The 23,608-nt window shown below is 49.9% G+C and overlaps 4 protein-coding genes across 4 annotated transcripts; all 4 read left to right on the top strand.

Annotated features, from left to right (window-relative positions):
* Positions 1-1,147: 1,147 nt before the first annotated feature.
* LOC306813963 (uncharacterized protein) lies at positions 1,148-4,584 on the top strand (the record flags this gene model as incomplete). The annotated part of the gene is made up of 2 exons (XM_079329647.1): positions 1,148-1,378; positions 4,519-4,584. 2 exons carry the CDS (start codon positions 1,148-1,150, stop codon positions 4,582-4,584), a joined length of 297 nt encoding a protein of 98 aa, XP_079185773.1.
* Positions 4,585-6,966: 2,382 nt separating this feature from the next.
* LOC306813990 (uncharacterized protein) lies at positions 6,967-7,332 on the top strand (the record flags this gene model as incomplete). Its single annotated transcript, XM_079329688.1, has 1 exon — positions 6,967-7,332. Exon 1 carries the CDS (start codon positions 7,003-7,005, stop codon positions 7,330-7,332), a length of 330 nt encoding a protein of 109 aa, XP_079185814.1. The 5' UTR covers positions 6,967-7,002.
* Positions 7,333-12,351: 5,019 nt separating this feature from the next.
* Positions 12,352-13,719, top strand: LOC306813900 (uncharacterized protein; the record flags this gene model as incomplete). Its single annotated transcript, XM_079329581.1, has 1 exon — positions 12,352-13,719. One exon carries the CDS (start codon positions 12,352-12,354, stop codon positions 13,480-13,482), a length of 1,131 nt encoding a protein of 376 aa, XP_079185707.1. The 3' UTR covers positions 13,483-13,719.
* A 3,525-nt stretch (positions 13,720-17,244) lies between these two features.
* On the top strand, positions 17,245-17,835 carry LOC306814025 (uncharacterized protein). Its single transcript, XM_079329721.1, has one exon. It carries the CDS (start codon positions 17,355-17,357, stop codon positions 17,598-17,600), a length of 246 nt encoding a protein of 81 aa, XP_079185847.1. The 5' UTR covers positions 17,245-17,354; the 3' UTR covers positions 17,601-17,835.
* Positions 17,836-23,608: the final 5,773 nt, after the last annotated feature.

The raw sequence follows: 23,608 nt of genomic DNA, 5'->3' as shown, positions 1-23,608 counted from the left end.
GACAGGAACCCATCCTAGGCAGATTTGGGGACATAACCTGTGACCCCATGGCTTTGATGGACACCTGGAGAAGAAATCCTTGCTGGGCCAGGACAGGCAGGTTGGAATTCCCGATGAGGGACAGATTTGGGCTAATGCAAATCTCTCCTGCGGATATCCGGCCCCATTGGGCAATTCCTGCCCTGAGCCTGTTTTCTGCCCTAATCCACAGGGATTAACATCAATAATTTTTATTTCACATGGAGGTTTATCACGTGGAGCTCCTGGTCCACATGACCCTGAGGAATTGGCACTTCTGGATTACAAACACCAGATCCACGAGCAGATCAGTGCTGGCGTCACTTCACGTGAAATTCCTTCCAATCTCCTTCATAGGGAGTGAAGGAATTAATGAGCTATTAATAATTACAACTCTAAAAGCCCAGAGCATCAAAGGGAAAATACGGGAAGCTGAACACAGCGGATAGAAATGGGCTGGGATCTGTAATTAGAGGTGCCTCATGTCCCAGATAACCCCGTGGAAAAGTATAAAAGGTTTTCCCATCCCAGTTTCCTTCACTCTGCTCTGCTCCAAAAAACAGCTCCATCCCCACTGCTGGAAGGGTGAGTCCCTTTTTTCTTTCCCCCTGGAGTTTCTTTGGGAAAATTGAGGTTTCCAGTGATGTTTTGGAAGGATGTGATGTTTTCCCACGAGTTTGGGTAGAGTTGGAGAGTTGGATCCTCTCTCCTCACCTCTGGATCTTGGTCATGCTGGAGAGCAAGTTCTTGTTGCTCACAAGGGCAAATTATTAAAATAAATTGCAATAAAGGCCTTGAGAAGAGACTCAAGTAAACCAAAATAACAGAAAGGATAGAAAACAAGACAGAAGGTTTTGGGAGGTTTCCAAGCAGGAGGAATCAGAGTCTCTGGAGCTGCTGAGAAACGGATGTTTGGAAATTCCAGTTTTTCTCTGGAAATCCAATCCCATCCATAAAAGATTCTGGGTTTGGTGCGGGGTTAAAGCATCTCCCAACAACACTGACCTCACTTTCTCACCCCTGAAGAGCTGGAAATCAAGAAGAAAATGGGGAATCCCCAAACAAATGTCTCTAGTGCCCGCTGTGACCGCTCCTCTCTCCTCTACAGCTCTGCCAGAACTCCAGGACGATGTGTTCCCGCGGCTCCTGCCACAGCCACGACACCTCCTGCCATGAATCCCGCTCCTCCTGCCACGACTCGGGGTCCTCCTGCCACTACACCATCCAGAGGCAGCCTGTGCAGAAGTTCAGCTACGTGACGCCCTGCTGCCCCCCCGTGCAGAGTTATTGCCCCCCAGTGCAGCGTTACTGCCCCCCAGTGCAGCCCTGCTGCCCCCCAGTGCAGCGTTACTGCCCCCCAGTTTGCCCCCAGGTCACCAAGAACATCTGCAAGCTGCCAATGTACCCCAAATACTGAAGGCAGGACCTGGCACAGGATCCTCTCCACTCCTAAATCTTGGATCGATGGCTCCTCAATCCCAGTTTTAATTTGATCCTCGAATTCCTCATCCCTGATTAGAATTGGGTTCCTGGTTCTGCTCCTGTCTCCTTGAATTTGCAAGACCCAGCTCAAGCTGTTTCTGTAAAGCTGGGAATGATTCCTGCTGCTTTTCACCTCTGAAACAATAAAATTTGATTTCCAAAAGCAGAAGAGGTTTATGGTCTGTTTATTCTTTGACAGTTTTTCTTCAGAATAATTGTTGCCTCTGACTTCTTAGTCAGCACTTCTCACTCTTTTCTCCTCAAGCTGATCACAAAATCTCCCTAAAATTTCAAAATAAAAACAGCCAGTGATTCCAGAGGCATTTCTGGAGCACAGAAAGGCTCAGGGAGCTCACCTGCACCCTATTGATTCACATATTGATGCACAGAGTATGAATTTGCACATTTACACCCAGAAGGAATTGTTGCCTTGAGGGTGGCGAGGCATAGGTGAGTTCATGGATGCCTGGAAGTGTCCCAGGCCAGGCTGGACGAGGTTTGGAGCACCCTGGGACAGGGGGAGCTGTCCCTGCCCACAGCAGGGCTGGCTGGGGACATTTAAGGTCCCTCCCATCCAACCCATTTACTCAGTGCAGAACTGAGTCCCCTCCTCAGCTCCTCGCACTTCATTTGTGTCTCTGACTCAGTCACAAACATTGTCTGGTGTCTCATAAATGCAAATAAGCACCTCGTGGGTTTTCCTAACCCTCCTTCTTTCACTGAGCCCCAAATTACTGTTTTCAGTGGCAACTGCAGGCACTTAAAATAAGTGTGAAACCTCTCTGGACATTTAACAACCTCAGACTTTCCTTATCTCACAGCCCAGCTGAGACACCAGTTCCAGAACTGGCTCTGTGGCTGCATCAGCTTCCCCAACCACACTCATCTTGAATTAATAACCCTGAGAGTTTAATGGGATGGTCTTTGAATTCCCTTCCAGCCCAAATCATTCTGCAATCCCCTGGTTCTATGAATTCCTCCTGCCTGATGGAGAATCGACCCGAAAAATTATTTTTTTCCACACAGATTAATTTTTTCCACCCAGATTCCTGGGTGGAAATTTTTCCACTCATTTCTACAGTACAGCTCACAGAGGCTCCCACAATTCTTCAGATTTTCCTAAGCAAGGATTGGCTCTAAAAGATTTTCTTAAAAGCTTTTGGGTTTCTGACAAATAAATAAAAACATTCACAAAATCATAAAATAGTTGGGGTTGAGAGGGGCCCTAAAGATCAGCCCTGACCCATTAATTGTTCCTGTGGCACTCACCTGGATAAAAGTCCCAGGAAAGGGATAATCGCCCAATTTACTGTCCTAAAACTTGGGCTGCTCCACGAGAAACTTGGAAGCAAAGAGCAAAATGAATAAAAATTACAAAACTCTTTAAAAATTACAAAAACAAATGTAAAACGTAAGTAAAATGGGACCCCCCAGAAATCTGGAGTTGAGGACAAATTTGCCAAGAGGTGAAATCCTCACACAAACCTCTCCTTCAGAGGATTTGGAACTCCCTCCATCCAGGAGGAACGTGAACAGGAAAATATTGTGGGACAAACAAAAAAAAAAAAAAAAAAAAAACAAAAACAGCTGATGGTCGGCAAACGGAATGGGAAAAATCGGGATTAGGGACGTCCTTTCAGCGTCACCTCCGGAGTCGAGGTGTTGGGAGCAAGGTAATCACTAGGACCTCCCTCTAATGAAGTCCCTGGGAGTTTTGGCTCTTAATTACAGCCCCTTAATTGTGTCCCTATCCATCAAATTGTGACTCTGCCATGGAGAACCAAGGGCAGCATGCAGGGATGGAGTCAACGTTCTGGAGTTGATGCAACCCCAGTTGCCCAACGACAAATCACTTAATAACTCCAGGGATAGGTTCATTTTTGCCACGGGAATATGCAACTGCCTCCAAAAATCCCTTCTAAGCAGATTGGGAAATTCCTTGCTTATTAAAGTGCTGAGGGAAAAAAGTCATCGTTGGGTTTGTTTTTTTTCTGACTGCGTCAAGTCGGAAATGCTAAAAACGAGACACGGGAAAAATATGAATATGGGGGTTTGTGTCAGCATTGGCAAGAGGTGCCTAAATCCTGAGACAAGCTTTTGGGAGATATAAAAGTCCATCATTCCCTGTCCATCCTTCACTCAGCACCAGCACCCTGAGCTCCTTCTCTTGCTCCAGCCAAGGGTGAGTTGGATTTTGTTGATTTATTTACTCTTGAGCAGCAGAAGTTCACAGAGCTCTGTGATCAGACCTTGCCTTTGTGTTTGAAATTCTTTATTTTTGGTGGCTGGGTGCCTGAACAGACTCTTGGTTTTCTCACGGGTGGGATAGCAGAAAAATGGGAGGAATTGAAGACAGGGAGTTTTTGGGAGCCAGCAGGGAATTCATTCCTGGCAGGTGATAGAGGCAGAGAGGGCTCAGACAAGCCAGAGCAGAAGGAAATTTCTTTGGAAGGAAATTCTACCTTAAAAAGCCAAGAGGAGAATCTTGGGAGGGAAAATCCTGTCACAGCCACGACATCTTGGAGTGTACTCCGATAGGAAGGGCCGCGATATCCCACACATTCACAAAACAGGGAAACATTTCCCATTCCAGTCCCCAAAAAACACACCAAGGAAATGCAGAAAGCGCAGCTGGGAGCAACTCCAACCTGACCAACTCTCTCTTCCCTCCAGCCCTGCCAGAAATCCAAGATGTGCTCCCGCGGCTCCTGCCACGACTACGAGTCCTCCTGCCACGGATTGCGCTCCTCCTGCCACGGATCGCGCTCCTCCTGCCACGGATCGCGCTCCTCCTGCCACGGATCGCGCTCCTCCTGCCACGGATCGCGCTCCTCCTGCCTCCGCTCCTGGTTCTCCTGCCACACTTCCCGTTCCTCCTGCCATGAGCAGGAGCCTTCCTGCCGCTACCCCCAGGGGCAGCCGGTGCAGAAATGCTCCTACGTGAGGCCCTGCTGTCCCCCCGTGCAGCGCTACTGTCCCCCTGTCCCCTGCTGTCCCCCTGTCCCCTACTGCCCCCAGGTCCCCTACTGCCCCCAGTACACCAAGAACATCTGGAACCTTCCACCAGCATGTCCCAAGTACTGAACTGGACCCAATCCCGGCTCTGACCTCGGCTCGGCTCGTCTGCTCTGAAATCTCTGTCATGTGGGGTCTTGGTGGGGATGAAATGTTCCCCTAATTAATGTTCGTGGTGTTGTTCTTGATAATTATTTGGGAAATGTTCTTTCTAATTATCCAGGCATAATTCCTTTGTTGGGAATCTTTCTCTGTCTTGAATTTCTGTTTCAAACTCATAAGGGTGTGGGAAGAAATAAATCTGGTTCATGAGACCCTTGTTGCCTTTGAATTACTTTATTCTCTTTTTGCCTTGTTTGGGGTTTTGGGGGGGTTTTTTTGGGGTTTTTTGTGTAAGTTTTTTGTTTTTTGTTTTTTGTTTTTTTTGTTTTTGTAATTTTTTCAAACAGTTTTCAACTCAGATTTCTTTGTATTTCCAAAGTATCCCAATATTTGGTAGGAAATAATTCCCATAAATAGAAGATGCATCCGTAAAGGAAGGAGGAGGATGGTCAAAATTTGGACTCAATAATCTCAGAGGGTTTTTCCCACCTCAGCGATTCAAAAAATTAAATGGAAAGGGAATAAGTAGTTCACAGTTGCCACTGCTTCTTTTCAATATCTAGTAACTTACTCCAAGCTTTATTTCAGACCTTGGATATAAATTTTCAGACATCTGAAAACAGAAGGCCCAAATTTCCCTGAAAAGAACAACAGATGATGGGAATTCTTTTGAGATCCCATTTTCCTGAGCAGGCCCTGAATTCAAAAGATTCAGAGATGGTTTTGGGTGTTTTTGGAAGGCTCTTGAGGAGGTAGAAAGATTTTTGGAGAGCATCAATATGATGCAAAAGGAGAACTGTCACACAAGCTCCCATTTTGTCACTGGGGCAGCTGCTGAGGGTCCCACAGCTGGGTCACCAAATGTTCCTGAGGAGTTCCTGCCATTCTCCCTTGCCCCACAAAACTCCCCACAAGGAACTGGCTGCCTTCACCCTGGGAAACAGCAGTGGAGCTCCCTTCACTTTGGGAGAACTTCCCTTCCCAGGCAGTGAATTGCTCAAATGGGCCACATTTTCCAAGTTTGAGGAGATTCATTTCCTTACACTTCAAACTCTGAGTGAAACAGGGCCACAAATCCAGTTTTAGTGCCCAAACTTCCACCAGCAGTGACAAAACCCAGCTCAAACTCCAGTTCCTCTTCTCCAAATCCTGGTGAAAAAAACATGACAAGGAAAGAGAAACCAAGGAACAGGAAAATTCAACATCCTCAAACTTCATGCAGGGCTCAGGGTCAGATGTTTTTCTCTGATCCTACGCATTAATAACCTGTGGAAAAACCTGATGGGGTCATCCCAGTCATCTGCCAAGTCAAGGGACACGTGAAGACTCAGGAACATTTTTCTTTCTTGACATCGCAGGGAGCCGAGGAGATCCCGCCGGATTTTCCGGCGTTGTGCCATCCCCAGGAATTGCAGCTTGCTAATCCCATTTCCTCTTGGCACTCAGCAGCAGGGGAATTAAAACCCTGAGCTGTCACCTGCGCCCAACGGGAGCAGGAGTCAGCGTTTCTGAGACCTTTCCGTGCCTGATGCAATCCCAGTTTTGTCCCTCATCCCTAATTAACACATCAGTGTCAGTCTCCAGGAAATGGGAGACAGGAGCCTTCCAAAAAATCTCTGCGTTAGGAATCGCCGGCAGGACGGGGCCCGGTGCGTCATGGCGGGAACACCCCAAATCAGGGGGAAGTGCAAACATCGGCGGGATTGGACGCAGAATTAATTAAAGTGTCGTGACAAGGAGGTGCCTCACATCCCAGAGAACCTCGGGAGGGTATAAAAGGTCCCTCAGCCTCGTCCTCCACAACTGCTCGCCTCCGCTTCCAGAAACTTCTCGCTGCAGCTGGACAGGGTAAGAGAAATTAAGAAATAATTTCATTATTTCTGTTCTTGCTGATGGAGAGGAAACCTCCACCACGGGGTTTTTATGGAGCTGGGATTTAGGAAAGAGCCTCATGTGTGTGCTGAGGGGTGGGGGGTGGGGAGTAGCAGATGAAGGGACAAGGATTCCCTCCAAGGATTCCCTCCAAGGATTCCCTCCAAGGATTCCCAGGAAAGGTACAGCATCCAGAGGGATCCTGGGGTGACAAAAACTCTGCTGGAACTGAGGTTTGGCAGGTGGGCCCCAATTGTCTCACAGGGACCTGATTTCACACCCCAATTCCCAGAGCATGCCCAGCAGAACTAAGCAGGATCGAGGGAGTGCTGGGTCTGGATTAAAGGTGAAAAAAGAGGAGGAACAGCTCAGGGGAGATGACAAGAGAAAATATACTAAATAGAAATATACTAAATATACTGAAAAGAAAATGGGGGGAATGTAAGAAGTGGATCAGAGCCTGCTCTCACCACACTGATCCCTCGCTCCAAACAGCTCTGCCAGAAATCCAAGATGTGCTCCCGCAGCTCCTGCCACGACTACGAGTCCTCCTGCCACGGATCCCGCTCCTCCTGCCATGAATCCCGCTCCTCCTGCCACGACTCGGGGTCCTCCTGCCACTACACCATCCAGAGGCAGCCTGTGCAGAAGTTCAGCTACGTGACGCCCTGCTGCCCCCCCGTGCAGAGTTATTGCCCCCCAGTGCAGCGTTACTGCCCCCCAGTGCAGCGTTACTGCCCCCCAGTGCAGCCCTGCTGCCCCCCAGTGCAGCGTTACTGCCCCCCAGTTTGCCCCCAGGTCACCAAGAACATCTGCAAGCTGCCAATGTACCCCAAATACTGAGGGCAGGACCCAGCACTGGGACCTGATCGACGCCTCTGGCTGGTCCCAGTTCTCGCTTTGTCACTTCTCTGCAAGCAAAACCTTCTAAAACCAGAGATGATGCAGTTTTAGGATGAAATCTCTGGTTTTAAGCTGTTTTATCTTTCCTCTGCCAGACCTGGGAATGGTTCCTTTCTTGCTCTGCTGCTTCGTTTTCCCACAAGAAAATAAAAATGGTGTTTCAAGCTGACCTAAGAGTCCTGGATGTTTTTATTAAATGGCTGCATCCATGGGCAAGGGGGACATCGAGGGGCTGGAGCGTGTCCAGAGAAGTGAACAGAGATGGGGCAGCAGGAGGAGGGAATGGAGAACTCCTAAGGGATCTGGGGGGGCTCAGCTGGGAGAAAAAGAGACTCATGGGGAACTTTGCTATCCACAACTCCCTGTCAGGAGGCTGAGGTTGGAATCAGGAGGAATTTCCTCCTGGAAATGGGGGTCAGGCTTGTCAGGGGCTGCCCAGGGAGGTTTGGAGTGCCTATCCCTGGAGGTGTCCAAGAAATTCCTGGAGGTGACACTTGGTGCCCTGGGCATTTGGCATAGCTTGGATTTGCTGGCCTGGGACCACTTTTCTCTGGGATTCCGTGCTGGTCCAGTGGCATCTCTGCTTTCTTGTGGGTTTGGAATCCAAATTTAATCCCTGGAGCTGGAGGGGTGCCAAGGAAACATGAAATCCATGGAAAACGCCTGCAGGGCCGAGAGGAGCACGTGGGGTGAATTCCTGGGGGAGCAAATCCTTGCCCTGGGCTCTGCAGATGTTGGGAGTTCAGGTTTCCACTTGACCTGTGTGTTCATGTTTTTCTCTCCTGTTTCTGCTTTCGGAGCTGCTGCTGTTTTTGGAACCAAAATAAAACCAATTCCCGCAGGGTTTGGAGGACGAAACAGCCTCAATTAACCAGTTTTCTGCAGTGTAAAATAAGCGAAGGTTTCCCTGGCGTGATTCATCCCTCATCATCCATTCCCCTGGCGTGGGAAAGAGCCTGGAATGAGCTGAGTGCTGCAACAGCCACTAAATGAGCAGTTGGTCAATAAACAATTGGAATTAGTTATTTATAGGTTATGGGGGAAATGCTCATTAGAGAGGAATGGGTTAAAAAGGAAAAGTTGCAGGCGGGACAGAGAGCAGTGGATGATTCACCTGCCTGGGGGTTCTTGCCCTTGCTGAAAAGTGGCTCAGCCTCACACAAGTCTGAAAAAAAAAACAATTTTCTTACTCATTCCTGTCCTCCCTGCAGGTGGGAATTGGGTTCCTGAGGTTTCGTGGCCACAGGTTTGGTCTTCCAGCAAAAACTTTCACTTCCCTGTGCTGTCCCAGATTCCAATTTTCTCCTCTGTCACTGGTCATGGTTTTATTTCCTTTTCCAAGTCCACAGAAGGTCATAAAGTCAATAAGGAGCCTATTCCCTGTGGATTCAGGCTGGGAATGTTGGGAATGCTGAGCCTGTGGAGACCCCAGGGCCCCTCCCAGGATCTACAGGGACTCCAGGGAAGCTGGAGAGGGATTTTTCCTCAGGAACTGCAGGGACAGGACACAGGGAATTATTCCAGAGTGATGGAGAGGAGTTTTAAGTGGGACAAAAGGAAGAAATTGTTGCCTGTGAGGGTGAGGAGGCTTTGGAGAACCACGAACATTTGGCAAGAGAAATCCAGGTGGCCTAAAGGGACATTTCTGCTCTAAGGGCACGTCCAATAACGACACAATGCATTCCACAACTGGGATAGAGTGTGAGGAAACTGTCAGGGATTAACGGGGAGGAATTTGCCTCATGTGTCCCAGCAAGTTTTGCTTTCCTGCATCTCCAATCCAAACAAACAGAGCTCTGCCCCTCTGGGCATCTTCCAGAGCCTTTCACTCAAAGCAAAACACAATTGAGAAATTTTATGGTCCTGAATTGAATATGCTCCTTTGCAAAATTGCTGTTGGGTCAATGACTCCACTTTGCACAGCTTTAAACACTTCTGGTTTCCACATCCAGCTGTAACAACGGGGATTCTTTTGGCTTGCTGGATGAACTCATGCACCAAATCCATACAAAGCCAACAAAAAAAGGCCTCGTTTTGACCAGGCTCTCCTCCCTCACCTCCCTGCCCTGGTTGTTAAAAATGCTGGAGTTTCCTGTCCCTTCTCTGGAATCCCCTGAGCCGGTGTGAACGTCAATCACTAATTAAGGCACCTCAAGGTCATTAACGCAGTTGAACCCAATCAGAAATTAAGTTGCAAGGGAACCAGCACGCCGACCTTGGCATGACCTTGCCTGGAGAAGTGGTGACTTCACAGTCCTGGGAATTCTTCGAAAGCAGGACCAGCCCCTCGAATTGTGACACAGCCAATCAGGAGCAGAACTGAGGGGAAACAGGCACGAGTTTCTGGTGATCCAAAGTGTCCTCAACATCCTGAACTGGAGGAGCAAACACAGCTGAAATCTGCCCTCCTTTAGCCCAGCGGGAGTGAGGGGTCCCCAGGGGCGAGGGGATCCCCAGCAGGAGCAGCTCTTGCACTGGGGGTGACCCCAGACCAAATATTTCACCCCCGGGTCACTCACAGCTTGGGGTCACTCAGCTCAGGGTCACTCACAGCTCGGGGTCACTCACAGCCTGGGGTCTCTCAGCTTGGGGTCACTCACAGCTCGGGGTCACTCACAGCCTGGGGTCACCCAGCTCAGGGTCACTCACAGCCTGGGGTCTCTCAGCCTGGGGTCACTGAGCCTGGGGTCACTCACAGCTCATGGTCACTCAGCCTGGGGTCACTCAGGGTCAGTCAGCCCAGGGTCACTCACCCCGGGTCCCGTGAGCTTCCCCTGACCGGACAGAGATCATTTTTTTATAAAGTCATTATTTAATTTGAGATCCTCAAGAGATGCTCAGGACATCCCACGAATGCTTTTATGCAAAACAGATATTAACATCCCTCATTAATGACTGATCATATGATCATTAGCATCAACACTAATGAGTTTTTCCAGAATTAACATCCGTAGGTGGCTCTTCCATTTCTCCAGGGCATCTTGGAATCTCAAAAGAATCGAACAGGAATTTTGCAGATCGAGTTATGCCATGCATAAACAAGGATGCAAAACTTCCAGAGCGGTTTTGCGTTTTGCATTTATTTAAATATATCGGAGAGGAATTGGGAAACACAGGCTTTGATTCGACCCAAAACCAGCCCTGAATTTCCAAAACCAATCCCGAATTTCCAAAACTGATCCCAAATTTCCAATTTGCAGTGAGAATATCAGATATTGGCCAGGCCTTGAGACTCAAGGAGGGTTTGGACACCCACCTCAGGCACAGGGTGGGTGGGATGATCCCTGTGGATCCTTCCAGCCTGGGATATTCTGCCATCCTATAATTCCATTTTCATGGGAAAACGTGCTCAGATGGGATCCCATAATTCCATTTTCACGTGCTTCGCCCTATGCGGATCAGATGGGGCAGGCAAGGACGAGATTCCAAGAACTTTCTTGAATGTTTTCAGTCACTCTGAGCTTTCTGTCTCATATAAAATTCTCTAAATTTTATAATTTACCGTATTCATATCTACAATTTTAATGAATAATTTTGCATTTCCTCCCCCAGCTCACAAGTCAGCCATACATTAAAATTTTTGCTACCCTGTAAGATTTAAAGACTTCCCAGGAGGGGCTTGCCCCTCTGGTGGCCCCAGAGAAGGATTTTGGGCTCCACCATTTCTTCATTGAGACACAAAGCACGGGACCATAGGATCACACTTCCTGGAATTCTATTTTAAAAATCATATCAAGGTGCAACTGACATCCAGAAGCTTCTGGAATCCACTGCACCTCAATCTTAATTAGGATTTTTATGCCAATTAATCATCTCCATGCAGCAGCCTCGCCACATGCAAAGTGAGCAGAAACAACCCCTCCAAGCGTCCCACAAGAATTAACTCGACATTAAAAAATTGTAAAAAATTCACACGACAAATTGGTAATGACCCGAAATTGAGGGGTTGGTCAAAAGCCACGAGGCAAAGACTAAACACACGAAGGCCCATGGGGTGAATAAGAACAGGCTTGGTGCGTAAATCACGGATTGCTGGGGGGTACCTCATGTCCGGCAGGACAATCCTGACCTCAATAAAAGCTCTCCAGGTGCCTCTGCTCCTCACACACCTTCAGCTCCCAGCAAGAACGGTGAGTGTCTCCTGCCAGGGATCCTCAGGTCTCCTTCGGCGTTGGGTGAGCCATGAGTTGGGCTTTGTGCTGGATCTCTGCAGGGAGTTGGGTTGGGCGGAGCTTTAAGGGTGTCTTCTGACCCAAATTGTTTCTGGTTCCATGGTTTTAGGATTCTATAGCTTTGAGAATTCTATAGCTTTGGGATTTTATAGCTTTGGGATTTCGTAGCTTTGTGATTCCATGGGTTTGTGAGTCTGTGTTGTGATTCCATGGGTTTTTGAATCCATGGCTTTGGGATTCCATGAGTTTGTAATTCCATGGCTTTGAGATTCCATGAGTTTTTTATTCCATAGCTTTGTGATTCCATGTTGTGACTCTATAGTTTTGGGATTCCATGGATGTGTGACTCCATGGGTTTTTAATTCCATGGCTTTGGGATTCCATGGGGTTTTGATTCCATGGTTCCGGCGTTCCATGGTTACAGGGTTCCATTATCTGCAGCTCTCTCTGAAATCCAGATTTTTCTGAGACTGTTGATCTGTTGCCTCCTGGAGAAGGTGGAGAGAGCACAGTGGAAAATGGACTGGTCAGGCTGGAAATTCAGGGACAGAATGTCCTGGATAAGCCCAGTGTGGGCAGCCCCCAGGAGAGCTCAAATCTCTTTGAGACAGAGCTCAGGTGATTCCATTCCTGCGAGGATCCTGGGTTTCCAACTCGACAAAAAAACGGGAAGTGGGGTGGGATGTAGGCAGTGTGGAAATGTGCTGGTGGAAAGACGGGTTCAATCTCCAAGTCCTTTGTGTTCCAGATCCTCGCTCCAGCCACCCTTCACTCCTCACCCAACACCATGTGCTCCACTGGATGCTGTTCCACGGGATGCTGCTCTGTCGTGAAGAGCAAGACCGTGTGTTGCACCCCGTGCAAGACAGTGTGCTGCAGCCCCTGCAAGACCGTGTGCTGCAGCCCCTGCAAGACAGTGTGCTGCAGCCCCTGCAAGACAGTGTGCTGCTCCCCGTGCCAGCAGTCCTGCTGCTGCGACCCCTGCCAGAAAACCGTGTGCTGTGACCCGTGCCAGTCCTGCTGTGACCCGTGCCAGAAGCCCTGCTGTGATCCTTGCCAGTCCTGCTGCGACCCATGCCAGAAGCCTTGCTGTGACCCGTGCCAGACTGTCTGCTGTGATCCATGCCAGAAGCCCTGCTGTGACCCGTGCCAGTCCTGCTGCGACCCATGCCAGAAGCCATGCTGTGACCCGTGCCAGTCCTGTTGTGATCCATGCCAGAAGCCCTGTTGTGACCCATGCCAGACTGTCTGCTGTGACCCATGCCAGAAACCTTGCTGTGACCCATGCCAGTCCTGTTGTGATCCATGCCAGAAGCCCTGTTGTGACCCATGCCAGACTGTCTGCTGTGACCCGTGCCAGAAGCCTTGCTGTGACCCGTGCCAGACTGTCTGCTGTGACCCGTGCCAGAAGCCCTGCTGTGATCCTTGCCAGTCCTGCTGTGATCCATGCCAGAAGCCCTGCTGTGACCCATGCCAGTCCTGCTGTGACCCGTGCCAGAAGCCCTGCTGTGATCCTTGCCAGTCCTGCTGTGACCCGTGCCAGAAGCCTTGCTGTGATCCTTGCCAGTCCTGCTGTGACCCGTGCCAGAAGCCCTGCTGTGATCCTTGCCAGTCCTGCTGTGATCCATGCCAGAAGCCCTGCTGTGATCCTTGCCAGTCCTGCTGTGATCCATGCCAGAAGCCCTGCTGTGACCCATGCCAGTCCTGCTGTGACCCGTGCCAGCAGTCCGTGTGCTGCACCAAGGTGTGCCAGAAGTCGGTGTGCTGCGTGCCCCGGCCCTGCTGCTGCCCCTGTGGGTCTCTGTCCTGCTGCTCGTGCGTGGTGAAGAAGCCCGTGGTGGTTTGCTGCACTCCCGTGAGGAGGTGCTGCACCCCCTGCATCCCCATCCAGCAGTGCTGCATCAAGAAGAGCTGCTGAGCTGCTCCCCGTCTGGGAACAGGCACGAGGAGGTGAAAAGCTGCTCCTCTGCTGCTGGTTCTCACCGTGATGGAGTCCATTCACAGCGATTTTCTCCTTCTTTTCAAGCTTCTTTCTGTCCTTTAGTTACTGACTCTCTTTAATTATTGACAGTCTTGAGTAGCCCAGAATTTATCCCCCATTAGGTATTAGTGAGGTGTTCGTTCTCCTTCTGGTGTTTGGGTAATCTTTGGTGTCACTCTGATCACTCTTCATTTCCTCTCTTGACTTGCATACAATAAAATTTAGCATTAAGCAAAAACGCAACGTTTGGTCTTCTGGTGGTTCTTACGTGGTTTTGCCCTTCATCTGTCTCCCTGCCCAGGATTTGTCACCTTACCCAGGCCTTGTTCTCATTCTGGCATCCCCTGTGCCCTTGGCCAAGGTCCTGGACGTGTCCCAGTGGCACAGCAGAACATTTGGGACACAAGGGGATGTCCAGGCTGCTGGCACAAATCAGGTCATGTCTGAAACAAGTGAAGCATTCCCAATCCTCTGGAATGGAATTCCCAGAGCAGCTGTGGCTGCCCCTGGGTATCCCTGGATGTGTCCAAGGACAGGCTGGATGTTGGGGCTTGGAGCAGCCTGGGATAGTGGGAGGTGTCTCATGGCCAGTGGAGGAACAGGACGAGTTTTAAAGTCCTTTCCACCCCAAACCATTCCTTGATCCCTTCTCACCCCTCCTGACCATTCACCTCACTCAGATTTTACAACAAAGCTGCAAGCTGGAGTAATTAAAACTCAAAACTGAGCAAGGCAGAACTGTACCATGTGAAAACACAGCATTCCACAAATCAGTGTCTCCTGGTATATCCTGACTTGGAAAGGATCCACCAGGATCACGGAGTCCAACCCCTTCCCTCCACAGATATCCCAAATCCCACCCTGGAAATCCCTAGAAGTGCTGTCCAAATGCTCCTGGAGCTCTGTGGGGCAGTGCCCATTCCCTGGGGAGCCTGGGCAGTGCCCGGCACCCTCTGGGGAAAGAACTTTCCAGAAATATCCAACCTAGGCTATCCCTGCCCCAGCTCCAGCCCTGTCCCTGTGCCCACAGCAGAATCGGAGCTGCCCCTCAGGAGGAAGCTTTGAAATTCACAGGAGCTCATCCCTGATCTCAGAATCATTCCCAGAGGAATTCACTACTCACTGGACAGCAGGCAGCATCTTCTTCCCACCACCGTCTTCCAAAAATAGAAGCTTAGAAACCCCCTGAAATTGGGATTTATTGGGAGCAGAGCATTTCCCCCTCGTGTTCCTGGATTACAAGCCCAGGAATGAAACCCGGGCTTGGCATCCAACTCAAAAGCCTCATTCCTAAAATAGCAAACCCATGAGTCAATGATACCTTCCCTCCCCTTCTGGGACTTTCTTTGCTATTAAAATTCAGGACTCAGCTCGAATTGCAGGTCTGGAGAAAACGCCTGGAGCTCTGGCTTGATTTGCTTCCTCCAACCTTCACATTCGACATCTGCATTAAAATATTCTTCTCTACATTAAAATCATTTTCTCTATGTGTTTGACTCTTCTGGAATCATTGCCTGGGTCTTGAGGAAAGTTTTTATTTGTTGTAAATCTTGCAGAGTGCATGGATATCCTATATCAGTACGTTTTATAACGTGTTTCCTGTTTAGGGAATCTTGAGAATATTAATTTTGTCTTTGGATCACAGCCATTGAATGGCTTTGGGTTGGAAGGGATGTTAAAATCCATGAACAGGGACACCTCCAGCTAGACCAGAGCTCCATCCAGCCTGGCCTCACCTGACATTGGAAAAGCTGCAGGACCAGATTCACGTTGCAGATTCCTGCAACTCAGACTCATAGAACCACCAAGGCAGTTCCCAAAGACATCCCAGGATGGGATGTGGCCTCTAAAATGAATTTTGTGGAGGTGTTATTTCTGTACCAAGTACAGGTTAAATGGAACTGAAGAGGGAAAATGGTGCAAATACTGGGAGTGTTGGGGTGGTTCAGCCTGGAGAAGTTTAGATGGAATTTGGGGATTTTGGGGAAGAAATCTTTTCTTGTGAGGGTGCTCCTTGGGTGCCCCATTCCTGGAAGTGTCCCAGGCCAGGTTGGATGGGGCTTGGAGCAACCTGGGGTGGTGGAAGGTGTCCCTGTCCATCCAGGAGGATTGGGCTGAATGATCTTTGAGGTTTCTTCCAACCCAAATCATCCCAAATTTCTGACTACAACGCCAGGATCATCTTGGCCAACAGGACAACAATAAAACCCGATAAAAATGTGATGAATGCTTGATTCAGGGAAGATGTTTGAGGGTTTACACAAGGAGGACGTTGCTTCCTGCAGGCAACTCTTGGTGATTATTGGGTGACCAAAACAATGCTCCCCTGGGGACAATTCCAGAGAATTGTCAATTCCGGAAGGGACACGCCACGTCACAGGAGGTCATGGTCACATCCTGGAAAGGCAGATCCTGTCCCAGTCACCAGGGATCACCTGCCACCACGTCAGCCTCACAGTCAGAGCCTCCTGGACGTGATGGCTGCCTCTTTTTGCCATGAATTGGTGCTGCCTCAGCACTCTGGAATTCCCATTTTTTACAGGGGGCTGCATGGAATCACCAGCAGCATCTTCTGACGTAGAGTTTTTGTCCTTGCTCTGCAGTTCCTCGTGTGAATGCTCAAATGTGGTCAACACAAGTGTCCTCAGACTCAGAAACCTTTGGGGTAACCTCATAAAATGAGATTATCAGGGAAAAAATCCTCACGTGTGTACTGCGGCTTCATTTAGACTTGACCCATGCATTCCATGGATGAAAATAAAAAAATATCTTAATGATACAACAAAAATAAAAAACCAGCAAGTGTGAGGACCCAGCAATCTGAAGGGAGGCCCAAGAGCAAGACTGAGGAAGGGGAAATTTCAGCCTAAACTTTGACTTCAGAGGAAGGGAAAAATGGATCCCCATTGACCAAATATTTCCACTGACCCCCAAAAATCCCAGCCAGGGGCAGAGGGGACACCTGGGCAATGACAGCTCCGAGTTCCAGGCATGGTTGTCCCACTGCTTCAGCACCTGGCTCCCCTCAGGCACATTGTTAAACATCCCTGTGTCCCAAGGTCATTCCTTGGGAAGGGCTGGGAATACCTCAGAGCTCCCTCCCTCCTGGTCCCATTAACGCAAATCCATTAGGAAATTTGCATCTGTTGTTCCTCTGGACGAGTAATTATGGGGCACAATTGAGGGGGTGAGCAAACAGACACAGGCAGAGGTTAAACACGGGAGGAAGGCGCGTGAGGGGTCACGGAATTGCCAAGGGATGCCTCATTTCCAGGGGAGGAGGCTTTGGAGAGTATAAAAAGCTCCCAAACCAAGGGGTCTTCATTCGATCATCTCCACTTCTCTCCTCCTCCACTGCTCAGCAGGGTAAGTAGGGCTTTGCTGCTTGTCCTTACTTTGGGACTCTGTTAAATTGGGACTTGTTGCTTGTCCTTACTTTGGGACTCTGTTAAGTTAGGATTTATAGCTTGTCTTTACTTTGGCACTCTGTTAAGATGGGCTTCCCCAGGATTTTCTGGACTGGCTGATTTGGGACTGGAGATTTGGGATCACAGATTGGTTTTGGGGGACCAGAGCTGGTTTGGGTTGCACCCAGGTGGGATGTCTCTGGCAGAACCAGGTCTGGAATAAAATGCCAGAAGCACAGGAGTCTGTGCTGGGTTTAGGACAGCAGGAACATCCTTGGTCAATTTGGGATTGATTTGGGGATAAGAATGCTTTGAGCTGCCTCAGCCTCGAGGAGATTCAAGCAGAGAAAAAGACAAATTCTCTCTTTCCCTTCCAGCTTCGCCTCCTCTCCCATCACCAAGATGTCCGGGTGCTGCGGCGGTGGCAGTAATTACTCCGTGTGCTGCTACAGCAGCCCCAAGACCTGCAAGAGGCCCATGTGCTGCAGCCCCATGCAGTGCTGCACCCCCTGCTGCACCCCCTGCTGCACCCCCTGCTGCATGCCCATGCAGTCCTGCTGCATGCCCATGTCCTGCTGCTACACCATCAGCAGCAACAACAACGGCTGCTGCGGCGGCAGCAGCGGCGGCTGCTGCGGCGGCAACTGAGCCCAGCCTGCCTGATTCCCTCTTGGAAACGGATGTGGATATGGAAAACACCCCAATTCTCCTCCCCTCGTGCTTAGAGACTGCAGAACTCCTCTTCTCCTCCTGCCTTCCCTCGCCTCTTGTTTGTGATGTGCCCTGAAGCCGCCGCCCAGCGAGTTCCTCCCGCGAGCGCCGGCCCTGCTCTTCGTTTTTCCTCTTGGTGTGTGGGATGTTCCGCTCTTTTCATCGCTCTTCTGCTCCAATCTGTCTGAAAAAAACCCAATAAAATCCGTAGTTTGTGACCCTGCAACCTCCTGGTGTTGAGCTGTCTGTCCGCTGGCGGATCCTGAGGGTTTTGTTGCGCTTTTTGCCTTTTCCTGGTGGTTTTTCCCCCCAATGTTGAGGTTCTTCTGTCTCTGAGGTGTTCACTAAGGGAGCACAAAGGAAATCAGGGCAAATTAATTCAAGCTGGGGTTTCTGAGAGTAGTATTTGCCCTCTCAGCATAAAATAACAGAGAAATGGGAAGAGAACAGGAGAAAATAAGGTTTTGTGGGGAACTTCAGATCCTTCCAGGATCTGCAGGGACTCCAGGGGAGTTGGAGAGGAATTTTTTTATCAGGAACGAAGTGTCCTGCAAGACAGGACACTGGGAGTAGGATCAGGGGCACAGAGGGGGAATTGAGATTGGATATTGGGAAGAAATAATTCCCTGTGAGGATGGTGAGCACCTGGCACTGGTTTTCCAGGGAATTTCTGGTTTTGCCATCCCTGGAAGTGCCCAAGACCAGGCTGGACAGGGCTTGGAGGCACTGGGAGAATGGAAGGTGTCCCTGCCCACATCAGGGGGTGGAATAAGTGGATTTTTAAGGTCCCTTCCAACTCAAACCAACCTCTGATTCTATGAAAATAATTCATAAACTCACAAAAAATGGGAATGTTTTCAGATAGGACAGAGACATGTCCAGGCTAGGAAAGCTCCATGGATTTCAGCCAGCCTAAAACCTCCTCAGGACCCACAGACAGTCTCTGGGGACAGTCTGACACTCAGGATATGGAATTGAGCTACCAGGACTGAGCTGAAATTGTAAAACAAGTGCTGAGAAACCTCTGCTGCAGGGTCAGTTGGGGCTGCACCAAAACATGAAAGTTCTGCCCTGCAGAAAAATCCAAAGTTTTGATGCGTTTAATGACGTTTCAAGGCTCTCTTTCCATGCTGCTCCAGCCCCTTTGTTATGATTCATGTTCCACTCCAAAAAATGTTTTGGGTCAAGAGCTGGGCACGATCAGGGTGGGAAATTCCCACCTCAATCTCCCTTCTCTGCAGGATTTGCCAGATGAAAATTTCCCTCAGGAGGCACAAAGGGAGTGTATCCCTCTGCTTGTGCCCCATTCATTCCTTGTAAATTAATAAATGGATTTACATTAATAAATGCAAATTAATAAATTGGTCTGAGACAAATAAATGTTTGTCTCTCATACCAGGGAGGAAATGCCGTGAGTGTTCTCCTGCCCTTCACAGATAAGTCACAATTCCCTGTCTTGGTTCTCCAAGGAATTTCTGTCATGCCAGGGAAGCCTGGAAAGGAGCTGCTGGCATTTCCTACAGGGCTGAACGGCTCTAAAATCTCAATCTGCTCCCCCTTGCACAGCACAGAGAGCAAACCAAGGTCCCTGTCACCATCCTGGGGCTGATCCCAGCTCACCCAAGCCGACCCCTGTCCCAAGCAGCCCCAGGATCCCTGAGGATATCAGGCAGCAGCAGGGAACTGGCCAGGCAGGATCCTCCATCCTCTCATTAGGCAGCTCTCAGGTCCTCAGCTGAGAGCTGCAATTTCAGATCGTGCAAAAATTCCTCCCCAGATTCCTCCCTGGGATTGTTCCTGCCAGGGTTCAGCTGCCCAAGGCTCTGCCTCACCTCCACGTTCCTCCCTTCCTCTCTGTCCCTCCCAGAAAATGGTTTCACCTCAATGAATTCTCTTCCTGAGTCCCTCAGCTCCCACTCAGCTCCACCAGCACAGTGAGGAGCAGTTTCTGTGCTGTTTCTTCTCTTCCACCTCAATTTTTTCACTTTTTGGTTCATTCTGGGCCCCTTCCTCTTCCAACACCCTCCAAGGGTCCTGAACCAAATCCAGACCCTCCCTCCCTGCTGGGGGCTGGGTAGGGGGGTCCTGCTCAGGGCCAGGACCCAGCTGGAATTTAGGGGAGGCTGCAGCATGGAAATGTAGATTTGGGGTCACCCCCTGCCCCGGAGCCACCGCCCCTTGCGCAGAGCTGCTCCTTAACCTTCTAATTGGAATATTAATAAAAACACTGCTACTAACAAAAATCAATGAATGAAACGAGAACTTCCCAAACCTGGCAGTGTCCAAGGACAAGGCTGGATGGAGCTCTGAGCAGCCTGCTCTGGTCAGACGTGTCCCTGCCCGTGGGGTGGAAGTGGGCGATCTTTAAGGTCCTTCCCAACCCAAACCATTCCACGATGGATTTGCACAGAGTCACATGCAGGTGAACAAGCTCCAGAAACCCCAAACGCTCCTCACGTGCACAATCCACCAGCCAGGGACAAACAGCCCCAATTTTCCTGACATTTCCCCAATTTGCCCCAAACTTCTTCCCAATGGAACGCCGCCGGCGCTCGGTTTCGGCTGCGGCACTGATTCAGCACCAGCTGCTGCTGAGTCAATCCCAGAACATCTCAGCCCAGCAGATACGAGGCCACATTTTTTGGCTCCCTGGCGAGGTTTGTGGGAAGGACAAATTCATCCAAATTCATGGGAGCCCTTTGATTATCTCCAGGCTAAACCGTGACGAGGCAGAACGAGGGTGGTGATCTCCAGTAATGAGGCGAAATGCAAATTCCAGACGACACATATGGCTAAAAAATATGGGTTTGGATGGATAAACAGGGCGGCTGGAATGGTCAATGGCTGTCTCACTTCCAGGAGGAAGGATGGCTGGGAGTATAAAAGGGCTCCGGGCCCAGCTCGCTTCATTCGCTCGTCTTCTCCTCCCTTCACCTCTCCTCACTCTTCAGCAAGGTAAGCAAGAACTTCTAACCCTTCCTTCGCCTCCAAAAAGGGAATTTTGGATTTTTTACAGCAGATACAAGATAGCTGGGGATCTGGGATGGGACTTGGACATTGGGGATTTAGGAATTCTGCAAGGAGATGAGCCGGAAATTCGGGGAGGCTCTGGGAGTATCAACCATGCAGGGGAAGGGGATGGAGAATATTCCAGAAGGGCCCAAAATGAGGGCTCAGTGCTGGGTTGCTCTTCTAAGACACCAAGGGTGTCCTGGGATGAGTCCTTGGGCACCTACACCATGGGAAAAACCCGGAGCTCTGCATTTCACAATTTACAAACGAGCCACCCCTGAGCCCCCAAACGTGAATGAATTAAGACAGCCTCAAATTAACCCCAATTAACCCAACCCCTGCTCCACCTCACAGCCTCTCTCTGCTCCTTCCAGCTTCCCACCAACCCCCCAAGATGCCCAACGGATGCTGCGGCTGCTGCGGCGGGAATAGCTACTCGGTGTGCTGCTACAGCAGCCCCCGCTGCTGCAAGACCCCCATGTGCTGCAGCCCCATGCAGTGCTGCAGCCCCTGCTGCATGCCCGTGCAGTCCTGCTGCATGCCCACCACCTGCTGCTACACCATCCGCAGCAACAACAACGGCTGCTGCGGCGGCTGCTGCGGCAACTGAGGCCAGCGCGGCTCGGACGCGGCTCGGACACTGACGTGGATGTGGACACCACCCCAAATCTCTTCCTGCTGTGTTTGGACACCCAGACCTTCTCTTCTTGCTGCTTTTAGTTCCCTTTAGGTGTTTTGCTGTGCCCTGAAGCCGTTGCCCAGCGAGTTTCTGGCGCTGCTCTTCCTTCCCCTCTCGGTGTGCGGGATGTTCCCTCCTCCCTCCTCTTTCTTTAATCCCCAATTAGCCATGAGAGACAATAAAATGTGTGAGTTCTGATCCTGCAAACTCCTAGGTTATGCTTATTCATTTCTCTTTATCCCTTAAACAGTGTGGGAGGTGTTTAGCGTTTGCCTAATTGATTAATGTAATTAATTTTGCATGTTTGTCATTCTGTGATGACACCTGGTGACCTCCTTGGCCTGGTGCTCACCTGGGGGAAAATGGGACTTGCAGGTGAAAAATGTCACCTCAGCAAGAGGAGAATCAGTTTAATTCCATTTGATTATTTGATTATTTGAAATTCTCCTGATTTGAGATCCAGTTCACAACCAAAGCATCTCTGTGGTCCCAAAGCCAGAGCTGATTTTTTTCCTAATGGGAATCTTTCCAGAATATTTGCTGACCTTTAAAGGAGAGTTCTTAAATTGATTAAATAGGCCAGGATTGGTCATTTAGGCCAGGATCGTTGGGAGGGACTTTAAAGTTTTAAAGGACAGGGACATCTCCCACTAGCCCAGGGTGATCAGATTTACATCCAGCCTGAAGGATTCAGAAATGCTGAATCGTTTTCTCTGGGTTCCATTAAAATGTGGGGAAACTTCAAGAGGAGAGATCAGAAATTCAATATTCACACTTGGGGATTTGTGAAATCCTCGGGAAGTGAAGCGGCTCCAAAACTCCTCTAATGTGAAAAAAATGAAAATTTAAATAAAAAAACCAAACCCAGCATAAACTTGGGACTCTGGCAATGAGTTCTAAACCTAAAATCCTGCTTGGCCCTAACAGATCCCGAGGTCTTTTTTTACATCTTTCCACACAAATCCCGTGGCTTCCTGCCAGGCAATTCCTCCTCTCCAGTAGCTACGGAATAAATTACAGCGGAGCTCTAGAGCCACACCCCCGAATTCTGCGGATGCTTTTCCCGGTGATTCAACCCCAAATTCCACTGGGCACAGCTCCGAGCATCCCTCACAGAGGCTCCGCTTGGAAATGCCTTTGGAACCGCGGGAGAGGAATTTTCCTGGTGCTTAAAAAGTGTCTCGGCCACAGAAAGGTGAAGTGGAGCAGTTCCCCAGAATGTGAATCAAAGCTGAAATGCCAGAAAGGTGGCACAGGAAGGTGCCTGGCAAAGCCTGGGATTGTTTCTGTGTGAGGTCATCGCTCTTCTGGTGTCCCCATTCCAGGCTTTCCACACATAAAAGGCTTTTCCCTGCCGTAGCCACTCGGGAGTGAATAAATCCATTTAAATCAGGGAATAAACACCCAAAAATCCCATCCCCAACCCGCCACTGTCCCCCCGTGTCTGTAGGGACGCCGGATTCCCATCTCCCTGTCACCAGCAGGAGCATCACCCGCTGCTCCTCTCGCTCCTGGGGCCACCCTGGCTTCCCTCCCCTCCCTCTGGAAAGGCTCCTGGTTTTTCCCGTGGCTTTCCCACCGCCACCAGAGCCTCTTTTTTGGGTGGCACCACTCAGCATCGCGGCATGGCAGGTATCTGCACACCTGGATCCCACCTGACTCAGAGGCAGGAGCCGATCTGAGCATGGCCAGGGCTAATGAGATAATGGCCACTGGCCCCGCGCAGCGCTGGGCCGGCGCTAATTGCGGCTGATTAATCCGGCAGAGAGTGCCAGAAACAAAACACACACACACACGGCAGCGGCCTCAGTGCTCAGCTATTAATTCCCAGGACGTGCATCATTCCCAGCAGAGCTCGGCCACGTATAAAAGCTTTCAGCCCCAGCTTTGTCCCCAGGACTCCGAATCCCTGCTCAGCCCGGCCCGTTTCTGCTCGCAGGGTGAGTTGGATTCTCTCAGATTCCTCAGGTTTGTTTTTTTTTCCTTGAAAGCGGCCAAAAAAAAAAGAAAAAAAAAAAAGAAAAGAAAAAAAAAAAAAAAGAGTCGGTGTTTTGTTTTCTTTTTCCCAGGCTGTTTATGCCCAAGGGCTTGGTCACGCTCAAAGGATTTGTGAGTCATGGGAAAAGCAGCTCGCGAGGGAATTGGGGGGGGCTCAGCTTGGGGAAAATGAGGATCAGGGAGAATTTTGGGCTCTGCACAGGAGGGGCAGTGAGGGGGGGTCGGGGTCTGTTCCCAGGGAACAGGAACAGGAGGA

This window comes from Erithacus rubecula, assembly GCF_903797595.1.
Source record: "Erithacus rubecula genome assembly, contig: SUPER_33_unloc_1, whole genome shotgun sequence".
Lineage (NCBI taxonomy): Eukaryota > Metazoa > Chordata > Aves > Passeriformes > Muscicapidae > Erithacus > Erithacus rubecula.
The sequence above is the reverse complement of the archived record's forward strand: the minus strand, read 5'-3'. Positions and strand labels throughout refer to the sequence as shown.

Excerpts from the sequence above, each read along its gene's own strand:
- LOC306814025 (XM_079329721.1), top strand. The coding sequence starts at position 17,355 with ATGTCCGGGTGCTGCGGCGGTGGCAGTAATTACTCCGTGTGCTGCTAC.